This window comes from Charadrius vociferus, unplaced genomic scaffold, assembly GCF_000708025.1.
Source record: "Charadrius vociferus isolate BGI_N301 unplaced genomic scaffold, ASM70802v2 scaffold356, whole genome shotgun sequence".
NCBI classification, from domain to species: domain Eukaryota; kingdom Metazoa; phylum Chordata; class Aves; order Charadriiformes; family Charadriidae; genus Charadrius; species Charadrius vociferus.
Genome location: NW_009648717.1, coordinates 1,026,377 through 1,050,522, shown reverse-complemented (window position 1 = coordinate 1,050,522; position 24,146 = coordinate 1,026,377). Strand labels below are relative to the sequence as shown.

The 24,146-nt window shown below is 37.2% G+C and overlaps 1 protein-coding gene across 1 annotated transcript in view; it reads right to left on the bottom strand.

Moving 5' to 3' along the window:
* Positions 1-24,146, bottom strand: part of SCAPER (S-phase cyclin A-associated protein in the ER) — a 162,202-nt gene that overhangs the window by 88,418 nt on the left and 49,638 nt on the right. The window contains exons 15-20 of the mRNA XM_009886675.1: positions 24,108-24,146; positions 21,413-21,555; positions 17,547-17,628; positions 16,053-16,205; positions 15,007-15,114; positions 280-416 (exon numbers count right to left, since the gene is read on the bottom strand). The exon at positions 24,108-24,146 is cut by the window's right edge and continues 123 nt beyond it. Of these exons, the coding sequence (XP_009884977.1) occupies positions 280-416; positions 15,007-15,114; positions 16,053-16,205; positions 17,547-17,628; positions 21,413-21,555; positions 24,108-24,146 (662 nt within the window). The remainder of the gene's footprint in view (positions 1-279; positions 417-15,006; positions 15,115-16,052; positions 16,206-17,546; positions 17,629-21,412; positions 21,556-24,107) is intronic.

The following is a 24,146-nucleotide window of genomic DNA, read 5'->3' as shown; positions in this document are numbered from 1 at the left end:
TGCTAGAAGAGGCTCCAGTTTTGGCAGGGCACTGGCATCCAATTATGAGAAAAGCTCTTAACAGGTGAAACCAAGGGCTCCAGATCGATATTCAGTTTTCTTTCTCAATCAGAGAAAGTGGCCATAAATTAGGCTCATCAGTGTTATTTTCAAGACACTCCCAAAGCAAATAATTTTAAATTTTTTTTTCAGCCTTCCACTGCACTCATAACAAAGGACAAAAGGTAAAGTTTAGAACAAAACTTAAAGAAAAAAAAATTACAAAGAAATTTGTACTACCTGGAGTTCATTCGTGCCTTTAGCTTTTTGGCTTTCTTTTTAGTTTTTTGTTTCTCCTCTCCATCTTTTAATGGTTCCACAGGAACAGAACTCTCAGTCACAATATCCACAATGTACTTTTTTAATGACAGGTGCTCCTGCAGAAAATATGGAAATAATATTTAATCTCACAGTATGTGATGGACATTATAGATTATCTTCCCAGGAAACAGCAGTGGCAAGCAAAAAGTTTTTCTTCATTTTCTTAACCTTAAAATAAATGTTGGGAAAGAGATGCTTTCACACTGGAGAGAACACATCACGGGTATTTCATAATAAAGGAGAATAATTCTTGAGAGAAGTAACGGAGAATAAATATTGTCCCTCATTTTCAAGAAACCGTTACTTAACAAGTAGGAACTCCAAGTTGACATCCTCTGTTTTTTCCAAGCTGCCTTCTGCAGCTACATGAAGCCAATGTCCCGCCCTACCAACATAACTCATTATATTAAATGAACTAATACTGGTTTATGATTTTAACTCTTCATGAAAATCTAAACTTGTCTTAACTTTTGTTAAAATACACTGGAACTATTTACTACTTACAATGTTACAATTTATTGATAGGAACATTGCTTTTCCTCTCATGTTAACAAATTTGCATTTAAGTAAAATAACGGTAATATCTCAGCTGCCCACAGAAAAAGAGCTTTAATTATTAAATAGTACAGTCTTTACATAATGGCATGCAAGAAAAGGGAATGTGATTACATCACCCGATTTTAAAGAAATGCTTTGTACGAAGACTTTAAAAAAGGTTTCAAAAATCTTCCCGTCTCCTCAAAATTACTTTCAGTGACAGTACAGACTACCCCAGTGCAGTTCAAAGTCTACATTTAAAATAAGCATTTATTATTTAGAGATGAATAACCAACAAAGCTATTCCTCTAAAGCTGTTCTCAATTTTGATTGACCTACGCTATCCATGAATGGACATGTAGGTGCTTGGAACAACTCCAGTGACCAGTAGACTATCCAGAAACTAGACACGCAAACCACCCCACCCCCCAAAAAAACCACCAAAGAAAAACAAAGCCAAACAAACCACCAAAACCCCCACAGCCTCTAAACTGTTGACTACCTTATTTTTCCCTAGCGCTCTCAAGTTTGAAATTTACTCAAAGTACTCTATGCAGCAAGTTAGATTTCAACAACCAAGAAGGATTTCTACTCGAGCGCCCCCTCTAAACTAACTTTACAATCTAACTGTGCATTACTGAATTTAACCTCTTCCAAACTATCAATGTACTTCAGACCCTTCCTCGTCAGTGCAAGAAACAAATCTAATCAACACAACTTTAAAAGTGATCCACTTAAATCACTACAATGCCTACAATTAGTCTACTTTGGGTGAAAAACACGTGTAACCTGATGTTCTGCATGATCCAGCAACATCCTCCTACGACACTAAAAGTCTAACAGACACATTCACGCTACTGGAATCTCTCATATAAATGCCTTGATGCTACAAGTGGCACCGTATCTCCACATTGCCTTATGGCCACTTGTTCAACTACCAATTGTTCATTTCTACAAATAACAACAAACAACTAGTTTAACGACAGTTATTAGAATGTATCTACCCCATTTTTAATATACTGAGGCTTGTATTTGGTTTCTTACAGAATACTGAACACATTATGAAGCAGAGGTCACCATTGCTTATTAGGATAATTTATCCTTGAAAACAATTAGTGCCACAATCAGATGTGGCTACTCCTTCCTTTTTGGTAAGTGTCCTTAAAATTCAAAGTAAAAGGTGACATGTTAAAAAATTTATTCACAGTATTTTCCAGAAAATAACGTATTATTTTTCACTGATTCAGGAAAATATTATGCCTGTTGAAAACAAAATAAATCTCTCTGAAACTTCCCAGAAAAAGACCGTTTAGTTTTTGTAAATCATTGCTGCATGATATAACCTAGCAATATATATTTGTTCAAAATAGTAATTGAAATGTCTATCTTAAGTCATATGAATGCAAAACGAATACTGAATTAATGTTAGACATAAGGAGTCAAGCATAATAATCTAAGCAAATTCTTAAAGTAATGCTGGCTTTAACTTTGCTACACTGCCTATTTGGTACAGCGCCCAGTACACCTGAGCATTTGTTCCTCCAAGTAGTTCAAACCACGAATATTGCTATATCCATACGTAACGTAATTCTAACAGATTTTTGTAAGCATCCCCCCCAACTTCCTTAATACTATCAATTTAATTTTAGCAAGAAGTACTTAAAGGAAAACTTTCTTAAAGTATCTCAAAAGGCATGACTGAGCAGTACAAGACTAGCAAAATAATTTGGTGCGTTAGTTCTTAACCAATCTGCAGTAGCACAGAACATAAACCACCCCAGTGCTGGTTATGAAACCCCAGTTCATTTTTGTCTCCTCAGAGAGATGTATACCTCAACGCCCACTGAAAAATAGCTTTTCCCTTAAACTTTCTTCTAAAAACCAGAAACCCAGTCATAAGGATGAAACTTCACAGGAAACTGATGGTTTTGAGTTCTTCAATGTTAAGAAAGAAAGGACTTCTTCAGAACAGACCATGACGCTGCTCCTGCTTTGCCACCAAGCTGCAGGGTACTTAACCTGGGACGTCTGGTGGACGCTCAGTTATTAAAAGACGACAACAACAACAAATAACTATTTCAGTGGGATTTGATATGTACACCCCTGCCTTCCAAACTGACTCGTACATCCTAGCACTGTAATTTACCTCACGTCTTACGAGTGAGATGAAACACTTGTAATATACCAAACTAACAAGGACTACTACTGTCGTTCTACATCTTCGTTCAACGGTGAAACTGGTTTTTTGGTTCATCAGATCTTCAAACTATTTCCTATATCCTTCCAAGTGACAGCAGAGCAAAGTGAAGTGAACACCGCACTTTGGAATGGACACCCCCAGATGAAAGGGGCAGAACATGTCCACCCAGGCGCCGGCAGCCTGCTGTCCTCCTGCCGTGCAACTGCAAACACGGCAGCAGACTTCTGCTCCCCAGAAATGAGTGAGACAAAGCCTTGTATCCCCTTGACAGACACTCCTCCCTTTTTCCTACTCTTATCTGTGGTGTAGCAGATAGAAGTATAGGGTTCAACAAGCACATTCACCTATCGGCCCGTGAGGCCTCGCCGTCAATAGCCCACAGGATGGTTTCAAACCATTTTGTTCACATGAACTCAAGCACCTTCGTGAACGACGTTTCTCAGAGTTCTCGGCTTTCACGTGTGGCAGTTTGGATTGATACCAGCCTTCATCCGCACCGCTCATTAAAGTGAGCCTAGAGTAATAACCCCGTGTGACAAACCCAGGCCCCTTCTGCAGGCAGAGATGAAAGGGCAGGATTAGCGCAGCGGGCAGATCTACGCCACTCAGGTGTGAAACAAGTATCACTCACAGCTTGGTATTGAATGACGACTGACACCTGAAGATAGCTGCTGCTATGCTATGCTTCAGAGCAGCGCAAAAATATTTATTCCCCTGTTTTATTAAGCTCCTACTAGTTATCTGAAAAAAATAAAGGTTTTTAGATCCACCCAGTCACACTGATGTACAGTATGTCCAATCCTTTAAATAACTCCATTAATGATAATTTTACTTGCACAACCATTGTTTGGACAGCTTAACACACTGAAAAAGGAATTGCTGTTAAGGATATGAAAGTGAGAGAAGCCAGCGCAGTGTTTAGAAAGTAAACTTGTTTCATCTTCTGTATGCTTTTATTTAAGCAATAATGAAATAACTTAATTTCATTTTTTATTATTATTTCTAATAAAGGTAATGCAGAGCAGTCACTCCTTTTTGAAAGCCGTTTACTTTTTATTATTATTATTTTTCTATAAGTAAATGCTAAATGCAGTAAGAATTATTAAGACTAATTTACCCTCTCTCTCCATAGAGGCATTCTGGGGTTTGTTTTTACGACAATGTGAAGGGGCATTACTGCCCTGATTGTGTGCAACGTCGAGCACATTTCGACTGATAAGCACCCACATGCTCAGATATTAATAAACCATCAGACCTTTGGAGACTTTTGGCCATTATGAATGCAAAGCATCACTAAGGAAAAGCTCTTTTCTAATGAAAGCTTCTGTTATTAAGATCTGTATTCGCACCTACCAAAAATGTTCATTGCAGTTTCAGTTTCTATTCTAGCGATCTCAATTTTAGCTGCGCAATTTCTCAAAAGCTTTGTTTGAAAGATTTACATATGGCAAAAGACTGATGTAGGACAAAACCAACAACATTACTAACACAATACTTTTTATCTCAGGACTAAAATAGCACCAGCTGTGATAGCCATTACATATCAGATTTCTGCCATCATTTTTCAGACTTGATAACTCATCCTTTAAGTTGCACAGCTGAGACTCAGTATGTCACAAACTAAGGTATCAACTTTCATGAAGACGGCAGAATCTGTGCCACAGAGAGCAGTTGGTCTGTACTACATTGGGATGTGCAGCTGCGAAATGTGGAAACAAGAATTGAATGGTCATCTGTATATATTCCTCCATATATTCGCAGATGGTGACGGCTCAGTGATGCATTAGAGTAGAAATACTCTTGCCATTTCTCTCCAGTGTTATTTACATGCATTCACCAAAAAGTAGAGGTTGTTTTTAACAATCACAAGGTATACTGAACCTGTTTCTCAGAGGGAGACTGGGTCTTGCTGAAAAAGCTTACGTACCATCAAAGTAACCTGGTAAATATATACAATTTGATTCTGTATGGATACATCTCGTCATCCAAGAGATTTAAAACCCAAGCCATATAGACCTCTAATAATTTTCCTATAATACTCCAGACATTTTTATAGCATCATAGAATCGTCTAGGTTGGAAGGGACCTTTAAGATCCGGTCCAACCATCAACTTAACACTGCCAAAACCACCACTGAACCATGTCCCTCAGCACCACATCTACCCGTCTTTTAAATACCTCTGGGCACGGCAATTCCACCGCTTCCCTGGGCAGCCTGTTCCAATGTTTGATAACCCTTTCAGTGGAGGAATTTTTCCTAATATCCAATCTAAACCTCCCCTGGCATAACTTGAGGCCATTTAGAACAACTGAAATAAACTTCCCGTACAAGTTTCAGCACTTCATTTGCAAGCAAGGCGATCGGAAATGGCATTAAATGCACATGTAAACCTGCAGCCCTAACAAAGCAGACAAGATAGAAATGAGATTATTCACATAAGAAGTCTTTGCTTTCCCTCTCCTCTCCCTCCAACTCAACTGCTCTGACTTTTAGTCACTGAGAATCCTGAAGGTTTCCAAAAGCAACAGATGGGCCTCATCTACAAACTACATGAGAAATCCAGTTGCCAAACCCATTACAGCTAAAACTAATAAGGTCACCCATGGAGTCACATTCTTGCTGGTTATTGCCTAGTCCCATTCAACTGCCTGAAACAGAAAAACTACCCAGTTCATTTCCTATCTTGAAGATGATAATTTTAGTTGACTAAGCGCTTCTTATAACCAAGTTTTTCCTCTATACGCTGAATGACACCCCTTTTTCTTATACATGTTTATATTGCAAGGATTACAGCATTACTATCAATATTCTCTGAAAAAAGTAAATTTTTCAGACTTCAGAGCAAACATAATCGCAAAAGTTTTCCACGAAAAGTGTAGCAAAAACTACAAAATGCTGAAATGCTATACAGTTGAGTACAGTCCACTTCAGTTCGGATGAGGAAAACCATACCATAAACTGGATTCTGAACCTCAGTAATCTATATAAAATATAACATCTGGAGAATATATTTCCTAATTGAAACCCTCTTCACACAACACCCATTCACAAGACCAATCCTCTTGACTAGCTCTCCCCATTTGATGTCCCGATTACTGCCACAACATCCACCACTGCTGCAATCCACATCCACTGCAACGTATCTGACCTTGACAGATGAAATGTTGGATATGTAAGTATTTATCAAACCAGAGGACAACTGCAAAATTATTTTCCTACCCAATCTCTTTGGCTATGACTCCTGGCCCTCTGTATTACATATGAGCAACTACTCATTCCACTACTTCGCAAATATTTATAGTGACACTATTAAATTGTGATGTAAAGTGTGCCAAACAGAATATTGCCCAACGAAATTTCTTCATTCTAAAATTAGGAGGGAGCATAACTCAAACATGTATTTCCCTTTCCTTTCTTTTTAAGTAAGTATTGCCTCTTTATGAATTCTGGCTGGGGCAAGATCGCCCGGGTAGGACAATATTGCAGTAAAGCATCTGTATTCGCTCAGGCTGAGAAAATCACAGCCTGGCATTTGTTGCCGCAGGGCAGTGCTAACTTAAGATCCTCTGTTCTCTTGTGCGCACGTTGCTCCTTTCTGGCTCTCACGAAGCACAATACTCCTCCTAACACATAGCGGTAACAGCCAGGGAAGGAAGGCTCTGAAAGTCCTCCAGCCTGAAGCCAGTCAGTCGCGGGCAGGAGCGGCCAGGATCGTCACCTAGTATATCAAGGATTTTCTACTGCTTTCTATAAGCTCTGGAGGGTCCTGCGCTAGCACAAAGCAGCACCGGAGTGAAATCCTACGGTCCAGCAACAGGCATGACCTTTCCAACCTATAGTCCATTTTACACAGCGTGGAACACGGTGCTCCATTAGCTACATTTCCACTATGTATAAGCTAACCAATTCATAGAAGTGGAAAACCCTTCTGGCTATCGGACTTTCACCCAAAAAAATGAGCCAAAATGACCTTCTTGGAACCCGAGAAGTTTAGAGGTTTTTTTTCTCTCTATTATTTTTCATTTTCATTCCCTTCTCTTTCTGGATTCTGGCCAGAACTGAAGCAGAATGCCAGCATACCGTAAGACTGGTTATTCTTATTATTTTTGTATTCTTTCCAACCTTGAATCCTCAAGTTTGGAAAGAAAAGGCACTCTTACAAGCTTTCTAACCCAATTCTGCAGACCAAGGCAACTTGAAAAATATCTGACTCTAACTATTTATCTAAATTCCATCTTCAGAACTTCCGAACACTTGTTTTTACTTGCCCACTCCTATCAGCATTAAAATAATAAACACGAGGATAATCATAAAGAAATACTTGTAGTAGCTTATATCACATAACTGCCGTCATTCATTTACCATTTTAATAAAAAAAATTAATAGCAAACTCAGTACTTTGTATAAACATAAGGTACATACGGAATATATTCTAGCAAATCAATAAGTAACTATACTGAAGCCTACATATACCTTTTGGATTAACATCTTTACCTGTTTCAAAATAAACAATATCTTGTAACTGCAGAAAATAATTTTAAAAAAATGTTTTCAATATTTATTACCAATGTCAGGAATAACCGTTTCTTACTTGTATATAATCACTTAAGGGAGATATTTGCCAAATTTTAAAGAGGTTTTTCAGGTTCAATTCTAAATCACATTACCACAGGAATATTTGTTCATGATTTTATTACATGTTTCAAACAAAACTCCTCAGTATTTTATTTTTTTCCTCATAGCCTAGGACAAAATTTAATATGGAAAACAGATGCTGAAGCAGACTACAAGCTGTATCAAATGCAAAATTCAATTTTCAACATTATAACCAATGACAGCTTGAAACACAAATGGTCATTAATGCTTAATGATAGAGAGATCAAATGTTTGTGATCAAATACTGCTTTTATACCACAAGCGATAATCCACTCCAAAATATGGAGAAGATTCAAAATAAGGAAGGTGTTTACTTGTCACCACTAGTAAGAGTTATTACAAGTGCTTCATACATGAAAAAACATAAAACAAAGGATATTCAAGTATTATTTTCTCAAAATCAAGATTTTAATTGTGCTGGAACGTACTTTAGAAGATGAGTGTAGAACATTAAAAAACTTTTATTATTCATTCAAAACCGGAGATTGACCTTTCATTGTAAAAGTAATTTTTCTTCCACTGCTTGAATTTAATTAAGATTACATTTTTTAAATGAGGGACTAATACCGCTTTTTAGCATGTCCAAACAAAGTACTATTTTTACTGCTATTACTGACTGCACCTGTAGTCACCTAAGTTCAACGGTACAACAGCCTGCCAACCAAGATGAATAGCAAAGAATGTTCTGAATAGTAGGTTCGGCTATTTCTTGGGATTTTTAATATCCTTCCCTTTCCCACTTGGGCCACTTGCAAAATGTGGGCACAGAAGGCAAAGTAAAGCTGTCTCTTCCACGAGAATCAGAATTCTGTGTGCTGGACACAGAAAGCATCACCCCGCAGTTAGGGAAGAAAGCGGGAAGGCAGTGACGTTATCACCTGGCTGCGAGGGCAAGCACGACAAAGGGGAACTGAGAGTGCAGTTGGCCCCGCCAGCAGTAGTTTTTCTTACCGGCTGTGAATATTTAAGATATCCAAGCCAAAAGGAGGAAGGCTGCAACTGTTGGCAATGATCTATCACAATTAAGGGCACAGCCAATAAACAATTAATCATGTACATTTTTGCTAGGAAAAACACCACTTTATAATATATTAAAGGTAAGAAGCTATTGCTGCTAAAGTACAAAAAGCTAGATTTGATGTATAGAATACCGAGAGACCTTCTGCAAGCTGCATCGTGGATTAAACTTTATAATTACACGGTCGCTCATGACAGCTTCTTCTAGGACAAGTGCATTCACAGCAGAATTACAAGTCCAGAGTTCCTGTGCTCAAAGGACCGCAGGTATCCAACACATATGAAACATTCATAAACAAAAATGGACCACAGATGCTTGGCTTTATTCCATTCCTCTAGCAACACACAACCCCTCTAAAATAATCCTCCCTTCCTCAGGGGGAAACAAAAACTAACAAATCCAAGTAAAGCAAACTCAGCTAGAACCTGAGGCTTTATTGGGATGGGGAGTTCTTGTTTGTAAGTGATTTACAGGTTGCTTCCACTGAGCAATAGAGAAGAAAAATGGGCTACTGTTGGAAAAAATAATCAGATGCCAAGAAAAAAAAAAAAAAGAATTTACAATGAAGTCTATATTCTGTGGATAAAAGAAACAAGAATATTTTTCAATATATGACCAAACCATATGCATCATTCTATCACCCAGAAATTTAAGTATTATATAGCACCAGAGCCGAGTCAAGACCATCTCCTTGTACTGTAACGGTCACAGCTGATTGTTCAAATGGTAACAGATGTTTGAAAGAGACTGGAGTGCAAACATACACCAGAATAAGACCAAGGCTGCAGACCTTAAGCCCACAGAGTTTGTAGTTGAAAAAAAATCAGACTCGCACAAAAGCCTTAGTCCAGAGCCTTGAATAATCAAACACAAAAGAAGACCTCAAAACTGAATGCTAAGGACTCTCATTACTTAAGAGTGAAAATCAGAATAGAGATGGCTAAAAACACACTTGGCAACACAATACAAGTAGACATGTACCACACACACCACTCGTGAATGTTCAACAAGAAAAAAGAGAACTATTGATCTTGCATAACTACTTTCAGCAGATCACATACTCACAGGTATAAATACCTCAAACTCCTCTATTAGATCAAATGAAAAAATCATTAATCTTTAGTGTTACTATTTTCCATTTTGCTTAATCATATCTTTTAGCTAGGTGACAAAAGGAGTTCACAGGTTGGTATTCTTCACTTAAATAAAAGAACTTGAACACACTCCGATTCAAAAAGGAAAACAAAACCCATTTTTCCCAATACTGCTAAGGCTGAACCAATAAAAGAATAATTATATATAATTTAATTTTAATAAAAACATAGTGAATAAATGTCTCTGGACAAGAGAGCTCCCTGTAAATACAGAAGAAAGAGAGGAAAGGTCAGGCATGAAAACATTCCCACATCTTTCCCTCAGTAATTTCCTCTGTAAGAAATAATGGCAGCAGCACGCAACTTTGAGCAAACAGCTCGGTTTCTTCAAGAAAAACAACCCCTCGCCCCTGAAAAGCTTTTAGAAATTCAAACTCCTACGAACATCAGCTTTGCCTGTGTGTTGTGCTAGCTATAAACCTTCCATGGCTGGAACAGGGCTCGTACCAGCGCAGCTCGGCTTTCCCAGGCAGCCTCTCACCACATCCTGGCAACCGCGCCGTCCTGCCAGAGCAGGAGTGTCTGTACCAGGGGAGCGTGCCAGCACAGCTCGGCACGCTGTAAATCAGACCCCGCTACAATCTCGACAGACCTACGCCAGAAAAGGCTGCGCTGCAGCCCCAGCCAACTTGACAACCCACGTTACAGAGTCAGCTTTAGTCACCGAGGAGCTGGGTTTTTTTTTTTTAAAAGGAATGTGGGTGGGCTCAGCCAACCGTGTCTTTCTATAAATCCGCACATTTTAACGCTGTCAATCTTCAGACAACAACAATCTCTTTGCTCCATCATGGGATTATATTTTCATTCGATCTAAATACGCCTTGAAGTAGGTCTTTGTTTCACTTATATCGTGACAGTAGAGTTAAGTTTTCCTCCCTGACAAAAAAGAGCACATTTTTCACATACGCAAACAAAGTTTCATTAATATTCCTCCATCCTGCTTTGAAACACATAAAATTCTAGCATGCACCTTATATAAATTAACCGGCCCCCTGCCAAGTTATCTATTTCATGTGCTTTTTAGAAGTACTTTTCACTTATTAGAAACATCCATAGACTGCACGGAATTATGTGATTTATACTCTAAAAGTGCCCTTAAACCATGGTATTTAAATGACAGGAGATAGAGACAAAAGATAGGACAACGGTTCAAAGGAAGCAAGCTATAAGGGTATTTCTCAGAGCAACTTAGGATAGACAAGAAAGGCAAGGAAAGAAGGGAAAGGAGAGGGGCATAAAAATGAATAAATAATCTAGGAGCTACAGGTGGAAGCAAGCATCTACAAGGCCCTGGCAGAGACTCCTCCGTCTAATGAAGTCACCCTGTGCTGTCCCACGGCTTTCAGCAGGCACCTCTTCAGTGATGGCCTTTGTGTCAAAAGCCCTTTGTGTCACACAGGCTCCGAGTCAGCAAAACAATTAGGCAGAACTTCAAACATCCTAATTGATTCCATTGAAGTCAATGAAAGTAAATTGCATACACTGTTTACATCTTTTGCTGAACTGCAAGTAATATGAATATTAAGGCAGGGGACAGGAAATCAATAGCACCGAAAACAGCAATGTAAAAGAAGGTGAAGCAGTAAGTTGGATGGAAGACGACATGCATTTATGCAGAGAGAGAAAACGTAGACAGAATACTGTTACTGCACTGAAGCTAATGGTGAAATGGTGTGGGACAGCGATGGCACTGCAAGTTTCAGAAATATAATGAAGGAAAGGCAACTTTTAGCCTGAAGCCTACCTTGCTGAAAGTGTTTTGCCATCTACATGAATTAATGTATTTATAAGAGACTGGACAAAAGAAAACTTAAAAGGGAAGTAAGAAACGTGAACAGAACTTAAATTGCTTTCATATAGCCGCTGTTTCGAAGTCAATAGATTTGTGCTGTAAGAGAAACCTACATCCTTTTCAGGTGGAGACTAATAAATACTCAAATGAAGAAAACCCAAAAAAGCAGAGGTGAAATGAAGCTGTCATACAATCTTAGAAGTAACTTCATATTTTTTTCATTTTGGTATCCTCATTCAGAACGAAATTATTTTCTTTGTAAGTTTCACCAAAATTATCACGGGTACAAGGTACCTTATTGATTAAAAATTTAATACTAGCTATCAGCTTTTGCAAAACAGAAGTGGAAAACTGCTCCAACACAAAGACTACTTCTATCTCTGAAAACATTTGTACAATTACAGAACCTATAGATGCTACACTAAAGGGAAAAACCTAGAATATAATTGTTTCTTTTTAAATCTGGCAAGATCAACGACTAGCATCCACCTGGCCCAGAGAAATTAGTGCCAATGATCATTCGATACAGCTTTTAACTTTTTGCTTACAGTCAAATCAACCCACAAAAATCCCTACTGTACGAAGATGTTTTATACAAACACTTAGATAAATTAGTTTCCAAAGTCTTAAGAAGATACTTAAATTTTTACCTTCTGTGGTACTGGTATGGTCAAAACAAACATATTTCAAGTCCTTCTGTGATTTCTCAAGTAATAATAAAGAAATGCTATGGTCTGATTACAATTAAAAAAAAGCCTTCTTTCTAGGCAGCTACCTATTTTACTTAACAGGCTTAACACAAAATGAGTCAAAGATCAAGAGTAAGTTATCTGAGGTGTCAAGTGCATAAGGTTAAAGGTGAAATTTTATTAGGTCAAAGGTGATATAAATAAAATCTTTTATGTCAAAGAAGAAGGGTCACAGACAAGATGTATATAATCTGAAGACATCACAGATGACAAGTAATAACTTTAAGTAGTACAAGTGTGTTCTCACTACAGATACCTTCACTGACTAAAAAATTGAAAACAGTGATGAATAAGTAACTATGAATACTATCATGCTTCCCTGGAATACAGTTTTACTTCTGTATAATACTTGGGAAATTTTTTCTTAAGTATTTCAAAACTTAAAGTTACTGAATGCTTTAGTCGTGAGGGATGCAAAGTTTGGCATTAACTATGCATGCTGAATAAAGTGGTACACAAAGCAGATTTCTCTGATAAATGAAATTGCTTTTCTACTTTACAGTGACCATATCTCTAGCATGTATATCTTATTACTGCTCTGTGAAAAAAGAAAACCAGAGAGGGCCTCAGGCCAAGAAAATTTCAGATTACATCAGAATTGGATATTTGGACTCATTAAACTGTAGCGATAAATAATATTTTACATATCTAACAATGGAAGTACCCATATGTTGCCAGTATGCCAAATACTACGCACCATCTTGATTAAGGATATTTCAATCTGCTATTGTAATCATCAAGCTCTTCATTCAGTTAAAAATAGTCTCTCCTTTTGCTCCCGCACTAAGTACACATTCAAGAAATCCCATACACTTAACCTTAATCTTCATCTTAAGTTCACATCGAAATGTTTTGCTGAAAAACACTGGATTTAAGCATATGATGTTGGACACCACAAAAATCAAGATATCTGTGCCCTCTAGTGGAACTTCTTTTTCACCAACTGGGCACAAATGCAGCTGTTTTAAGGCGATCCCTTTTTCTGGAAGCTGGAATTGTTAAGCTATCAAATTAGATGTTGTGAACAGCGTATGCCACCCAGTCAAAAGGAAATCCAGTTCACTGGTTCCTACATATTCATCTAAGACAGCTGCCCAGCAAGAGCCACAGTTCAATGATCAGTGGTGAGGCAGATACAAGCAAAGGGTAGATAGATACAAGAAAATTTCAGTATTACAGATTGCTCACACTTTGGTGCTTGTACCAACATGAAAGATTCATTGAAATTTCACATCTTATATTTCTAGGAAAACAGATGCGGTACGAAGCCTTCTCCCATACAGCCAATTAGGTAAACCCAGCATCTAAAACCAAATCCAAACCCACAGAACTCCCACTAACCACTGTAAAAGAGGAAAAAAGAAACTGAAAAGATAGTTTATGTACTTTTGTTACAGTTAGGAAGAGGTAGGCAAACTGCAACTCAGCAAAACTGTATTCCTCCAGATTACTATCTTTTTCTGTTTTTCTAGTGATAACCACCTCTCTGGATTTCAGTGCCTTGGAGACTTAACTCTCCAAAGCTTTTTAAAAAGGAGAAGAAAAGATGTTGCTACTGGATATAAGAAGCTGTAAACAAAGAGGAGATTTCAACAAAGAAAAATACTAACAAGAATTGCAAAGGAAAGGAGGAGACAGCCAAAAATTAGCATTACTGAGCAGTATCATTTGAACCAGCTTGGCTGGAAAGAGATTTCTGAACACAACGAAGTTAAATCTGAATCAGCTCTGGAGAATCAGCTTGTACCACATTTCTTCCTAGTATCTGACAGGAATAATGCACCGGTACTCAAAAATTTTTTGGATAAGACAGAACTCAAAGTCGACTGTTTCCATTTGTCTCGTAGAAAAGGCCTTGACTTAAATACTGTACTTCAATTCAGGCAGCAGCAATGAGAAATTAAATCAGACAACCATTCAGAAGTCTTTGAAATGGCATAGTTTCTTGATTTAGTATAAAATGTTCTCAATGCTTCCTCAAAATCACCCTAAGTGCCAATTCTTCTAAAGAAGCTACTGAAAAACTAATTATTGTTCTTTCTAGCAATGCTAATACTTGCAAAGTGTTTCTAATCTGACATTTTAAAGTAATTTAGCACTACAATTTTCAGCATTATTGACCTTGATGCATAGAATAGTACATCTGATAACCTAAAAAATGTCTAAGATATTTTAAGCAAAAGGAAGGAACAAAAATAAAAAAGTAAAGCAAAATGCAGACACCTGCAACACGTCAGATTTTTATGATTAAGAGGTAAATATAGTGAGATGAAAAATGTCTCTGGATTAATAGAAAAGCAATTAGTCATGTTTTATACACCTTCTATTTCAAATAGCAATTTTCTGAAATATTTGAATCCACCGTTTCTTTTGTTCCTTTTCATTAGTAGCCTATATTCAAGAAAGCACTACTATTTCCATGCTAACACAATATTCTTGTTCAATTCCTTTATAAGAATTTTCGACTTTCTTAGGCTGCTCAGCTCAATGGCATTTAAAACTAGAAGTAACATAGAAAAAAAAACATTCGAAAACTTACCACTTCTTCATCTGAAAGCTCTCGTCCTTGTATACTACTGTTTTCTCGCACAGCTTGTTGGTGTTTTTTCCCTTTAATGTGGCTAAAAAGGTATACCTCTGATGAAATCTGTAATGACAATGACTTCAGTCATTCTTTTCCTCGATAATTCCATAATCTATCAATAATAGTTTAAATATAACGTAATATATGCCAGTTTGTCAGAGGTATGTTCAGACTTTCAAGCACAATACTTTATTCCTCAATGCAATTTACATAAACATCTTTTATGCACGACTTAAGAGTAAATTGGATATTATACTGCTGGCTAGCAAATAATTGAGAGATTAAAAAATAATCTTCATCTCATTTTGACTGCAATCTAAATTCATATACTGGACTTCCATTCTGAAATGTGTGATCAGTGAACATACAAGACTCCATTCTGCTGATCCTGAGTTTCTGTTCCAGCACTGCCTGAAGTGATCCCTTGCAATCTCGTTTAATTCAGCAATTCAAGAGAAAGAATGCTTAGCAGGACACAAGGCTTTATTCAATAACGCATAGTCTATGTAAACGAGTAAAACGAGTTATCAACAAGAACAGATCTCCCTTCTTCCAATGCCGTGACTGTATGGCTTCCTCTTCTCCACCATTCCTGAGACACATGGAACAGTGGAAACAAGAAGAGACGCCCTGTTGAGATCAGAGGTCTGCCTAGCAAAGTACTTGGTGTCTAACAGGGACCAAAAAATAAGATACCTAAGGAAAAGTAAAAGTACAGAGAAAGCGAGCACTGATTGTCCCCTTCAACACTTTTAAGCCTCCCAGCAAACTCAGTTCAAGAACTTCTTGAGCTCGGTTTGGTTTCTCTGCGTCTAGTAACCTTCACTGAACTTCAATGTGATTCACAGACAGAAGACTCCAAAATAAGGTGCGCTTTACGAGAGCAGAGCGGGGACACAGTAGATACGCAGTACTCTCATCTATGAATGAAGCACAATTTGTAGCTTCAAGGCTTAGGTTGGCCTTGCAATTCTGACAGTATTCCCCTCTATCCAACTTACCATTACATTGCATAATGAGCACTGTTTTTTTCGTTCGTATGGTGTAAGTTTTGGTGCATAATCAGTATTAGCATGTCTTCCACTACTTAATTCAGCTGCTTTCTCTTTTCTTTGTTCAATTTGTTCCATGTGCCTTCTAATACTTTCATCATGCTGAATGGAAAATAATCAAAGCAACAAAGAAGAAACACATTGAATTACAGCAAATGGAATTAAACTGCGCAAAGAAATATTGGGAATTAACAAATATTGTACAGTCAGAATGAACTACTGTTAAATTGAAACTATTTTTTATTTCTGAAAGGTGTTAAAAGCCACCACGCATCACACACATTTTAACATTTTACTATGACTTAAAAATCATTCAGCACTGTTTTTGTTTTATAGTGATTATCAATTAATAATCTGTTGCAAATCATTCTGTATATCTTTTTGTTACATTTAACATCTCAGTTCTGGTTTTGTTCTTAATGAAGCACTCTAGTACAAAATACAAGTTCAAGTTACATATTTGTAGAATTGAAAGTTATGTAGTGCTGTTTTCCCCCGACAGATATGAAATCATGAAGTACAAATAAAGTAAAATAAATTACTTGTTATTTATCTGCAGTAGCAGGCACACTTCACTGGATTCTTTCAGAGGGTTTTCATACCTAACCCTCGTGAGAACGGAACAAACTCTTAACTATTATTTAAAATCAGAGGCTGGGGTATGAGCCTGTATTGAATAACAAAACTGCATTTTACAGTACAAGTAAATGTAGCCATGGTGCTTCAAGCTGGGATCAGAGCAAAGAATAACACCGAAATGAAAAATTATTTCTATATATACATAAACCATCCTAGAATAAAAATTTATGTAATTTATCATTAATTGAAACTTTAATATATAGTTCCACCTCAGAACCTTAAAAATGCAATTTATCATTTTAGAAGTCTTTACACCTCTTGAAAAATAGTGGATATGTCTTCAAAACTTCTAATACCTTGGTTCTCCATTGGACAGTCAATTCAGCTGGACGGGTGAACTACAAGGGGCTCGATCCTTATGCCTGTTTTATGAAATAGCATGCCACACTTGACGGCATCAATTTCAATACCTTTAGATAGCACCTCATGTGACTGTTTGGTGAACTGCCTTCACAAACCAGTGTGAGAGGTTTTTATATATTGCTTTTCCTTACAATTTAATTCAAAATTACTTTGACTTCTCTTGGAAGGTACAGGTTTATTTGTTCTCATGTTCAAAGCTTGGAAATGAATGAATTCCATAGAGCTCAGACCTGTTCTTTCCAAACTACACAGCATACATTATACAGCAAGGTCCTCTTCTTAATGCAAAAGTCTAAATAAAACCTCCTGTAAAGTTGTGTAATTCAGGATGCTATACGGTGCACTGTAACATCTTCACCAAATAAAACATATATACAGAAAATAATTTTGCAGACATTCTATATTGTTGACATATTTTTCAACTAAAGTATCCTTTCATACCTTCAGTTGAATCTTCTTCTGTAGTTCTTCCATGGCTTCTTGTTGTGCTGCAGTAAGAGCTGCCAACCTCTCTTCTCGATCTCTAACCAGAGGATAATAAATATAGGGAAAACTTGTAATCATGCAAAGCGTGCATAATGATGAATTTATGTTTGAAATGGAGAACACCCCAAAAAATGAAGCTGAAGATGGCTCAGCAGAAAAGACAGACAACAAAAAGCAACTTAGTTAACGGAGAATACAGATGCTTTAATTTCAATGATTTAATAAAGGCTGACATTTGAAGAGAGGAGGAGTACAGGGACAGGAGGACAATGGCAAATTGAAGAAAAACCATCCAGCAATGAGGGCAATGTGTTTAATAAAAATGATAGTCAGTGGAAGTTTGAATATAGAAACTTATAGATAAAACTTTGACTACATCAAATGATGAGTGACAAAGTGATGCTCTAGAATATTGCAAGTCTAAATGTTCAAGATACCAAAGGATAGCAAAAGATTAGGCATTTACCTTACTGTCACGTTCTGTATGTAACTGCAGCCAGGACTATTTTGCTCACTGAACCTATCTGCCCTACATCCTGTTTCCAAAAACTGAATCACACCTCAAACTTCAGTTGTCGTCTTCACTTTTAGCCACTCTCCTTCCCCTCCCCAGCAAAGTGCCAAAGCACAGCTGTCACGCATGTGGATATTGGTAAGAGCCTGTGAATGCCCTAAGCATCACCCTATTGAAGAGATTAAGATTATTTTTTTCTGTCTGAGAAAAGAACAGGAGGTATAGCTTGATCTCTTACTATAACTATTAAGCAGCAACCTGTAGATAACAGTTTCATAAAGAACAACTTGCTAGTGATCAGTAAGCCATGGGAGCTATTAAACCCTGAAAAGGAAAAAAGTCAGCTACTCATACGGTTTGTACAACAAGAGTTGGGATGGGAGCAAAACACTTCTCCTAGAATCTCCTGGAATTCTGGCAGCTGTGAGAGGCCAAAAGAAGTACCAAAAGTTTTGAGTAAAACTGAGCAATGAAGAAGTCATTCAAAGCCATTAGCCATCTTTTAAAAAGGTATTCTATAATTAAAGTAGTTGGAGTGACAACACTAGAAAGGGTAACAAAGAATATTACCCAAACTACAGTAGTTTCTGGTTTGTGTGAATTTCTGTTTGTTTGGGTTTTTTAAACAGATAACTCATAGAAAAAAACAAAGTCATTTCAGTAAAAGTAGAAGGCTCAGATAAAGTAACATTTTAAACCAAAAGACACAGAAAAGATAAAAGCAGATAGGAAAGAAGTCAGGGGAGGAAGCACGTCTAACGATAAACACTACACACAATTGTTCTTTCAGAAAGTATAAGTGAACTCTTCCAGTCATCATGGGCGTGGAGGGGGGGTGAGGAAGAGATGATGGATGAGAAGCATTAGGTAGTTTATGTGCTATCTCCCCTGAGGTATATAAAGAAAGACTGAACTGCAGTCTTTGTTTTTATTTTAAAGAGCTCCTGACTCACACCACGAGCTGAAACAAATCACAGATTTTAGCCATTTCCTTCAGTATGCATTTTTACATATTTGTTTAATCCTACAAACTATGACAAATTAATATCATTGCATACTTTGGATTAATAATATTTGAAACAAAATTCTAAAGCTTCAATTTACAGAGCATCAACATTATGCCTGTACAAGCCTTTCTGAAAAGCACGCTTTTTACATGAGTAGGCTACATTATACAGTTTTATGATTTCTATTGACAGGAACAAAATTTTCCATATTATGGATTTCAACTCTTTGGAATATAAAATACTCTGAAATTACATCTAAAACCTTACTGGAATCAAGTTAATGTACCATAAGGGCAGAGGGGCTTTTAAAGTCAGTTTTAAGTACACTATTGCTTTCATACAGATGCTTTAATCACCACCAGATGCACATGGTAAAGCTTATACTGAACAAACTTTAAGCAGATATTCCAAAAATTACTCATTCCAGCAAGTATTAAATCTTCAGGATAAGAGTCAAATCCTAGCAACAGGGAAAAAAACAAACAACAAAACAAAACACCAAATAATACCCCGAGGTTCCACCAAAACACGCCGAAGTCCAAGATGGAAGGAACAGCACAGTCAGGTTCCTGTCAAGCTCATCTCTCCCTGAACTTCTAAACCAGGACACTTTGAATCCTATTCTAACTCTATTATGTTAAAGAAACCTCAGAACTGTTATTAAGGAGATGCAATGACTCTGAGGTCATTCTGACATATCAGAATCACCCGATTGTAGGGTACCACACGTACATTCTTTCCTACTCTTTCCCCCAAAATTATAAAAAAAAAAAAAAAAAGAGGAAAAAATCTCTCTTGTATAATCAGCATCTGGCAAAGAAAAACAAATGCAAGCACGGGACTGCAATATCAAGTACAAAGCACTCGAAAACTGAGTGCTATAGTAGAAAACAGAGAGGAAATTCGCTGAAACACAGTACTAAGAGAAGGCAAATGGAAAATGCTGTTCTTTAACAAAGGAAAGCGGCAGAATTAAAATTGATTAAACAAAAAGAGCAAAGAATTACATGCCCTGAGCCTTCAGAGAAGTTCTAACCGTAGAAGACCTCAGAAGCCAAAAATGTCAACAGCAATTATATCCCATTTGCTTACTGTGAGCATTTCCTCAAATTTCAGAAAGATGCAGAAGCCTCACACATGCAGTGTCCATCTCCCCAAAACAGCATAACAAAAATTCTCCCTAATCTTCCTCTAGTGCCTGTGAATGAGACTAAGCCACTGAAGGATCCCCTCCAACTGACTCAATCCCATTGTGACTTTGGCTCAATATATTGAGGAAAGGCCCATGAAGTCCTGGGCAAGGCCATAGATCCTATCCACAATTCATTAAATATCTAATTAAGAGTTGAATCTCTTTATGATGTCAAGCTAGAACTACTCCTGACTTTGGAAGATGAAAGAAGGTGATCAATGAGTTTCTGAATATTTTACTTGGAGGAAAAAAACCAAACCTCTTCATGACAACTTTGAAGAAAACAAGCTGTGATAATAAAAGTGTTTAAAGAACCATTAGTGAACACTTCATGTCACAGGAAAAAATGTAACTTCTATTTAGGTTTTATGGAATGCCGTGGGACGGCAGGGACAGAGGGAACAATAGGAGGCAAGTACAAACAGAATTTGGCAAATTAAGCAATAAGCAGAAAGCAGTTTTCCTGAATCAGACTTGAAAGTAAACCTTTCTCACACACCGCAATGCCACCCAACATTCACTCTCCCTGCACCTCATGTTCGGCTCAAAAGAAAGAGAGAGAAGAGCCCGTATGAAAACCCCTTCACGAACTTTTGATTATGGGCAAAACCACAAACCACGTCGTTCAGATGCAGTAGAATTAATGAAGCCTGATTTCCCGGCTTTGTGCTTCACAAACGTAATCTCTGGTGTCTACAAAAGGGTGAACTCAAATTGATGCCAGTAAGTCCAAAAGTTACTGGAGAGCGGAGGAAATGGGGGACACAGGGACATTAATCTCGTTTCCCTTGAAAACTAAGCTGAAATATTTAAAAGGCAAATTATTAAAAGGTCTTGTTAGCAATAAAACTAAGATGAATATAATAAAACACAGCCTTGCATGTTATATTCTGCATGTATCTAAGGAATACAAAAATCTATTACAGAATTTATGATTACTCATCTGATTTCTTCTTTCAAACCATTCATCCAGAATATTTATTAATGTTACTTTTTACAATACTAAGCCTGAAGAGCTAAGAAGGCACTGTTGTTACAGAGAAGCGGCAGTTTGCTGGAAAGGGTAACGGTGAAGGGCAGGGAACCAACGGAGTTATTGCAAAGTTACCTGGCCCTCTCCCGTGCTGCATCTTCTCGCGCTTTTTCTTTCTCTTGCCTCTGCTGTTCAATCCGCGCTTCTTGTTCTTTCCTCTTCATCAGCAGCTCCTCAACGCGGGCTTGCCGCTCTGCTTCTAGCGCTCTTTTGCGCTCCTAGACATAGAAAAGTAAATTCTAACTTCTCTTTTAGGAAAAAACAAAAAGGAATTAACAGCAACTGTATTTTAAAATCTGCTTATAGAATTTTATCTTACTTTCATGATGAAGCAAAACTGCATTTTTATTAGATAAAGGAAAAATATGCAAATGAGTATATTCAAAAGCTTGAACATACATTGAAAGCACAGTTGTATGAACTAAGCTACGCATTAATTTGCCATATATTTTGCTCATCCTGAAAAAGTCTATCCACTATAGAAGTTCATAAAACTAGTTCATTAATGAGAGTATTTGAAAATACTTTAAACATCCTACAGGATACAGTTAATGCAGAAATAACAAATCTCCCATGGAATATTAATACTTAAATTATGATTCTGAAACTATCTGAATGTTACAAAACAAATAATTAACAGACAATTAAATTTTGCGCTATCGCTAACTACATGGTTTCTCACTACTCAATTTTTACCTTTTTCTCGCTAATTTAGAAACTATACATGTTATTATAAACCTTTCTGACAGAATGACTATACTTCTACCAGCAACAAATGTAAAAAATAAAGCATGTTTGAAAACTCATATTCAAATTAGACATTTATAAGTAGACATTAAGTTGGTGGGTTTTACTAAGAGGAAATGTGATCATTTGGTTTAGCTGAAAGTCTGGGGAGAAATGGATTTTTAATGTGTTCTTCAAATCCTTATCTTACTGAAAAATTAGTCTGTTTTGTATGACAGAACAAATGAAAAATAGATATTTAAATACATTTTTAAAATATACTCCTTGCCACAAACTCCAGGACATTTTTAGATTGTTAGATGAGGGCCCTGCATTCTTAAATATTGGCTTTACAAAAATTTAGAGATATTAAAAGCAGAAAACATTAACCTTATACTTTATCCAAGAAACAAAGAACTACAAAAATAAGTGAACATTTTTTGTTTCATGCACTTTATAGTAGTGAATATGCATTTTATAATAGTGAATATGATGTTAACTGCACTGTTTTTATCTCCACAGGCAATATAGCTTGGTAACGGACAACCAAAACTGGCTTTCACAGTAACCATATTCTTTCCTACATAAATTTTCAGTAACAGCATTGCATAAAGTAGTTATGTTTAGAAGTTTTGTATTCTTCCAGTGTTTGAGGAATTTTTTGCATCAAATTAAGCTCATACTGACAGGGCAGAACTCTCATGATCCATTTCAGTTCACTGAAGTGGAATTATTTGTTTGTAGTTATACTAACTGTTAAAAGTTATTCTACTGGGAGTGGGTCCAGCTCCACAACAATGCCGGAAAAGCTGCCCCGAGAGGGGAATGCACGTTGTTCTACAGAGGACAGCAGGGGAAGCTACAGCATACCTCAAAATATAGGGCTTTGCTCAACTGTTAAGCAACTTGTGCATGGAAAAAGCAGAGCAGAAAGCATCAGCTTGATCCTTGGTCGGGCAGAAAGGCTAAGGACAGCGCTCATAAGAGGGATTTAGTACCGAAAGCCTGTCTGCAGAGCAGTTCAACTACCAGCTTAAGAACGGCCTAGTGCCTCCACAGCCCAGGAAAGGACTAAAAAAAATGGGAAAGAAAAGAAAGAGTTAAATATACCCCCGAATCCCAGAAAAGGACTCCAGGAAAGATGCATTCTAGAATAAGGAAGTATGAGTAACTACAAAAACCAGGATCACTGAGAGCAGGTTTTTCCTAAGCAATCTGGACGGGTACTATTCACTGATAACGCAATCAACCCCTGGAAATCCAGAAACTTTTACTAATATAGTATCTCAAAAAGAGTTGCACCCAGCACTTTTGGAGAATCTTCTGCCTCAAAAATGGCTTCTAGGCCACTGAAGTCAGTAACATGCCCCATTTTTCTACAAGGAGGCAGAATCAGCTGCTAATGGCAAGTACTAAGCTCTGGCAGAAGCCGGATTCACAGGTGATCTACAGTTGTGGTGATCCGAGGTACGCATAGAGAGGAAGGAGGAGTTAACGTAAGAAGAAAACTTATGTTTTAGATCCTAACATAAAGAACAGGGCCAAAAATGTGGATGTGTGAGGCTGGGAAAACTTAGTATTGACATGCTGTATTAAAAAAAAAAAAAAGCCAAAACCAGAAAAAAAAACCCCAAACCAACCCACAACACGATTCCAAGAGTGGTTTTCACTGATCCTGTAAAAAGTATTGTAATTATGACAGTAGGCATATGATAAGGGATATTTTTCTGTTTCCTCTCTCAAGGTTTTAAGTGTTACCAAACCATAAGGATTTTCTTATAATGGAGTAACAATTTTATTTTTTTTTAAAAAAAAAAGCTTAAGACAGGCATGAGTTATCTACCCAGCATCTATAATACCTCTGCTAGACAAGCATGAAGACTTACCTTTCCCCCTCTTACAGCTGAAACATTATAAAGGAGAAACATACACTTTTCTAAAGTTAAGCAAAGGAGGTAAGATAGAAAGCAACAAAGACTGCATAGCCAAAATGAAAAGGTAATACGTATTTCATTGTCCCCCTGCAACTCCAGATATATTATACCTGAACTGCTTCATCACGGGCTTGTTTTTCCTCTTGTCT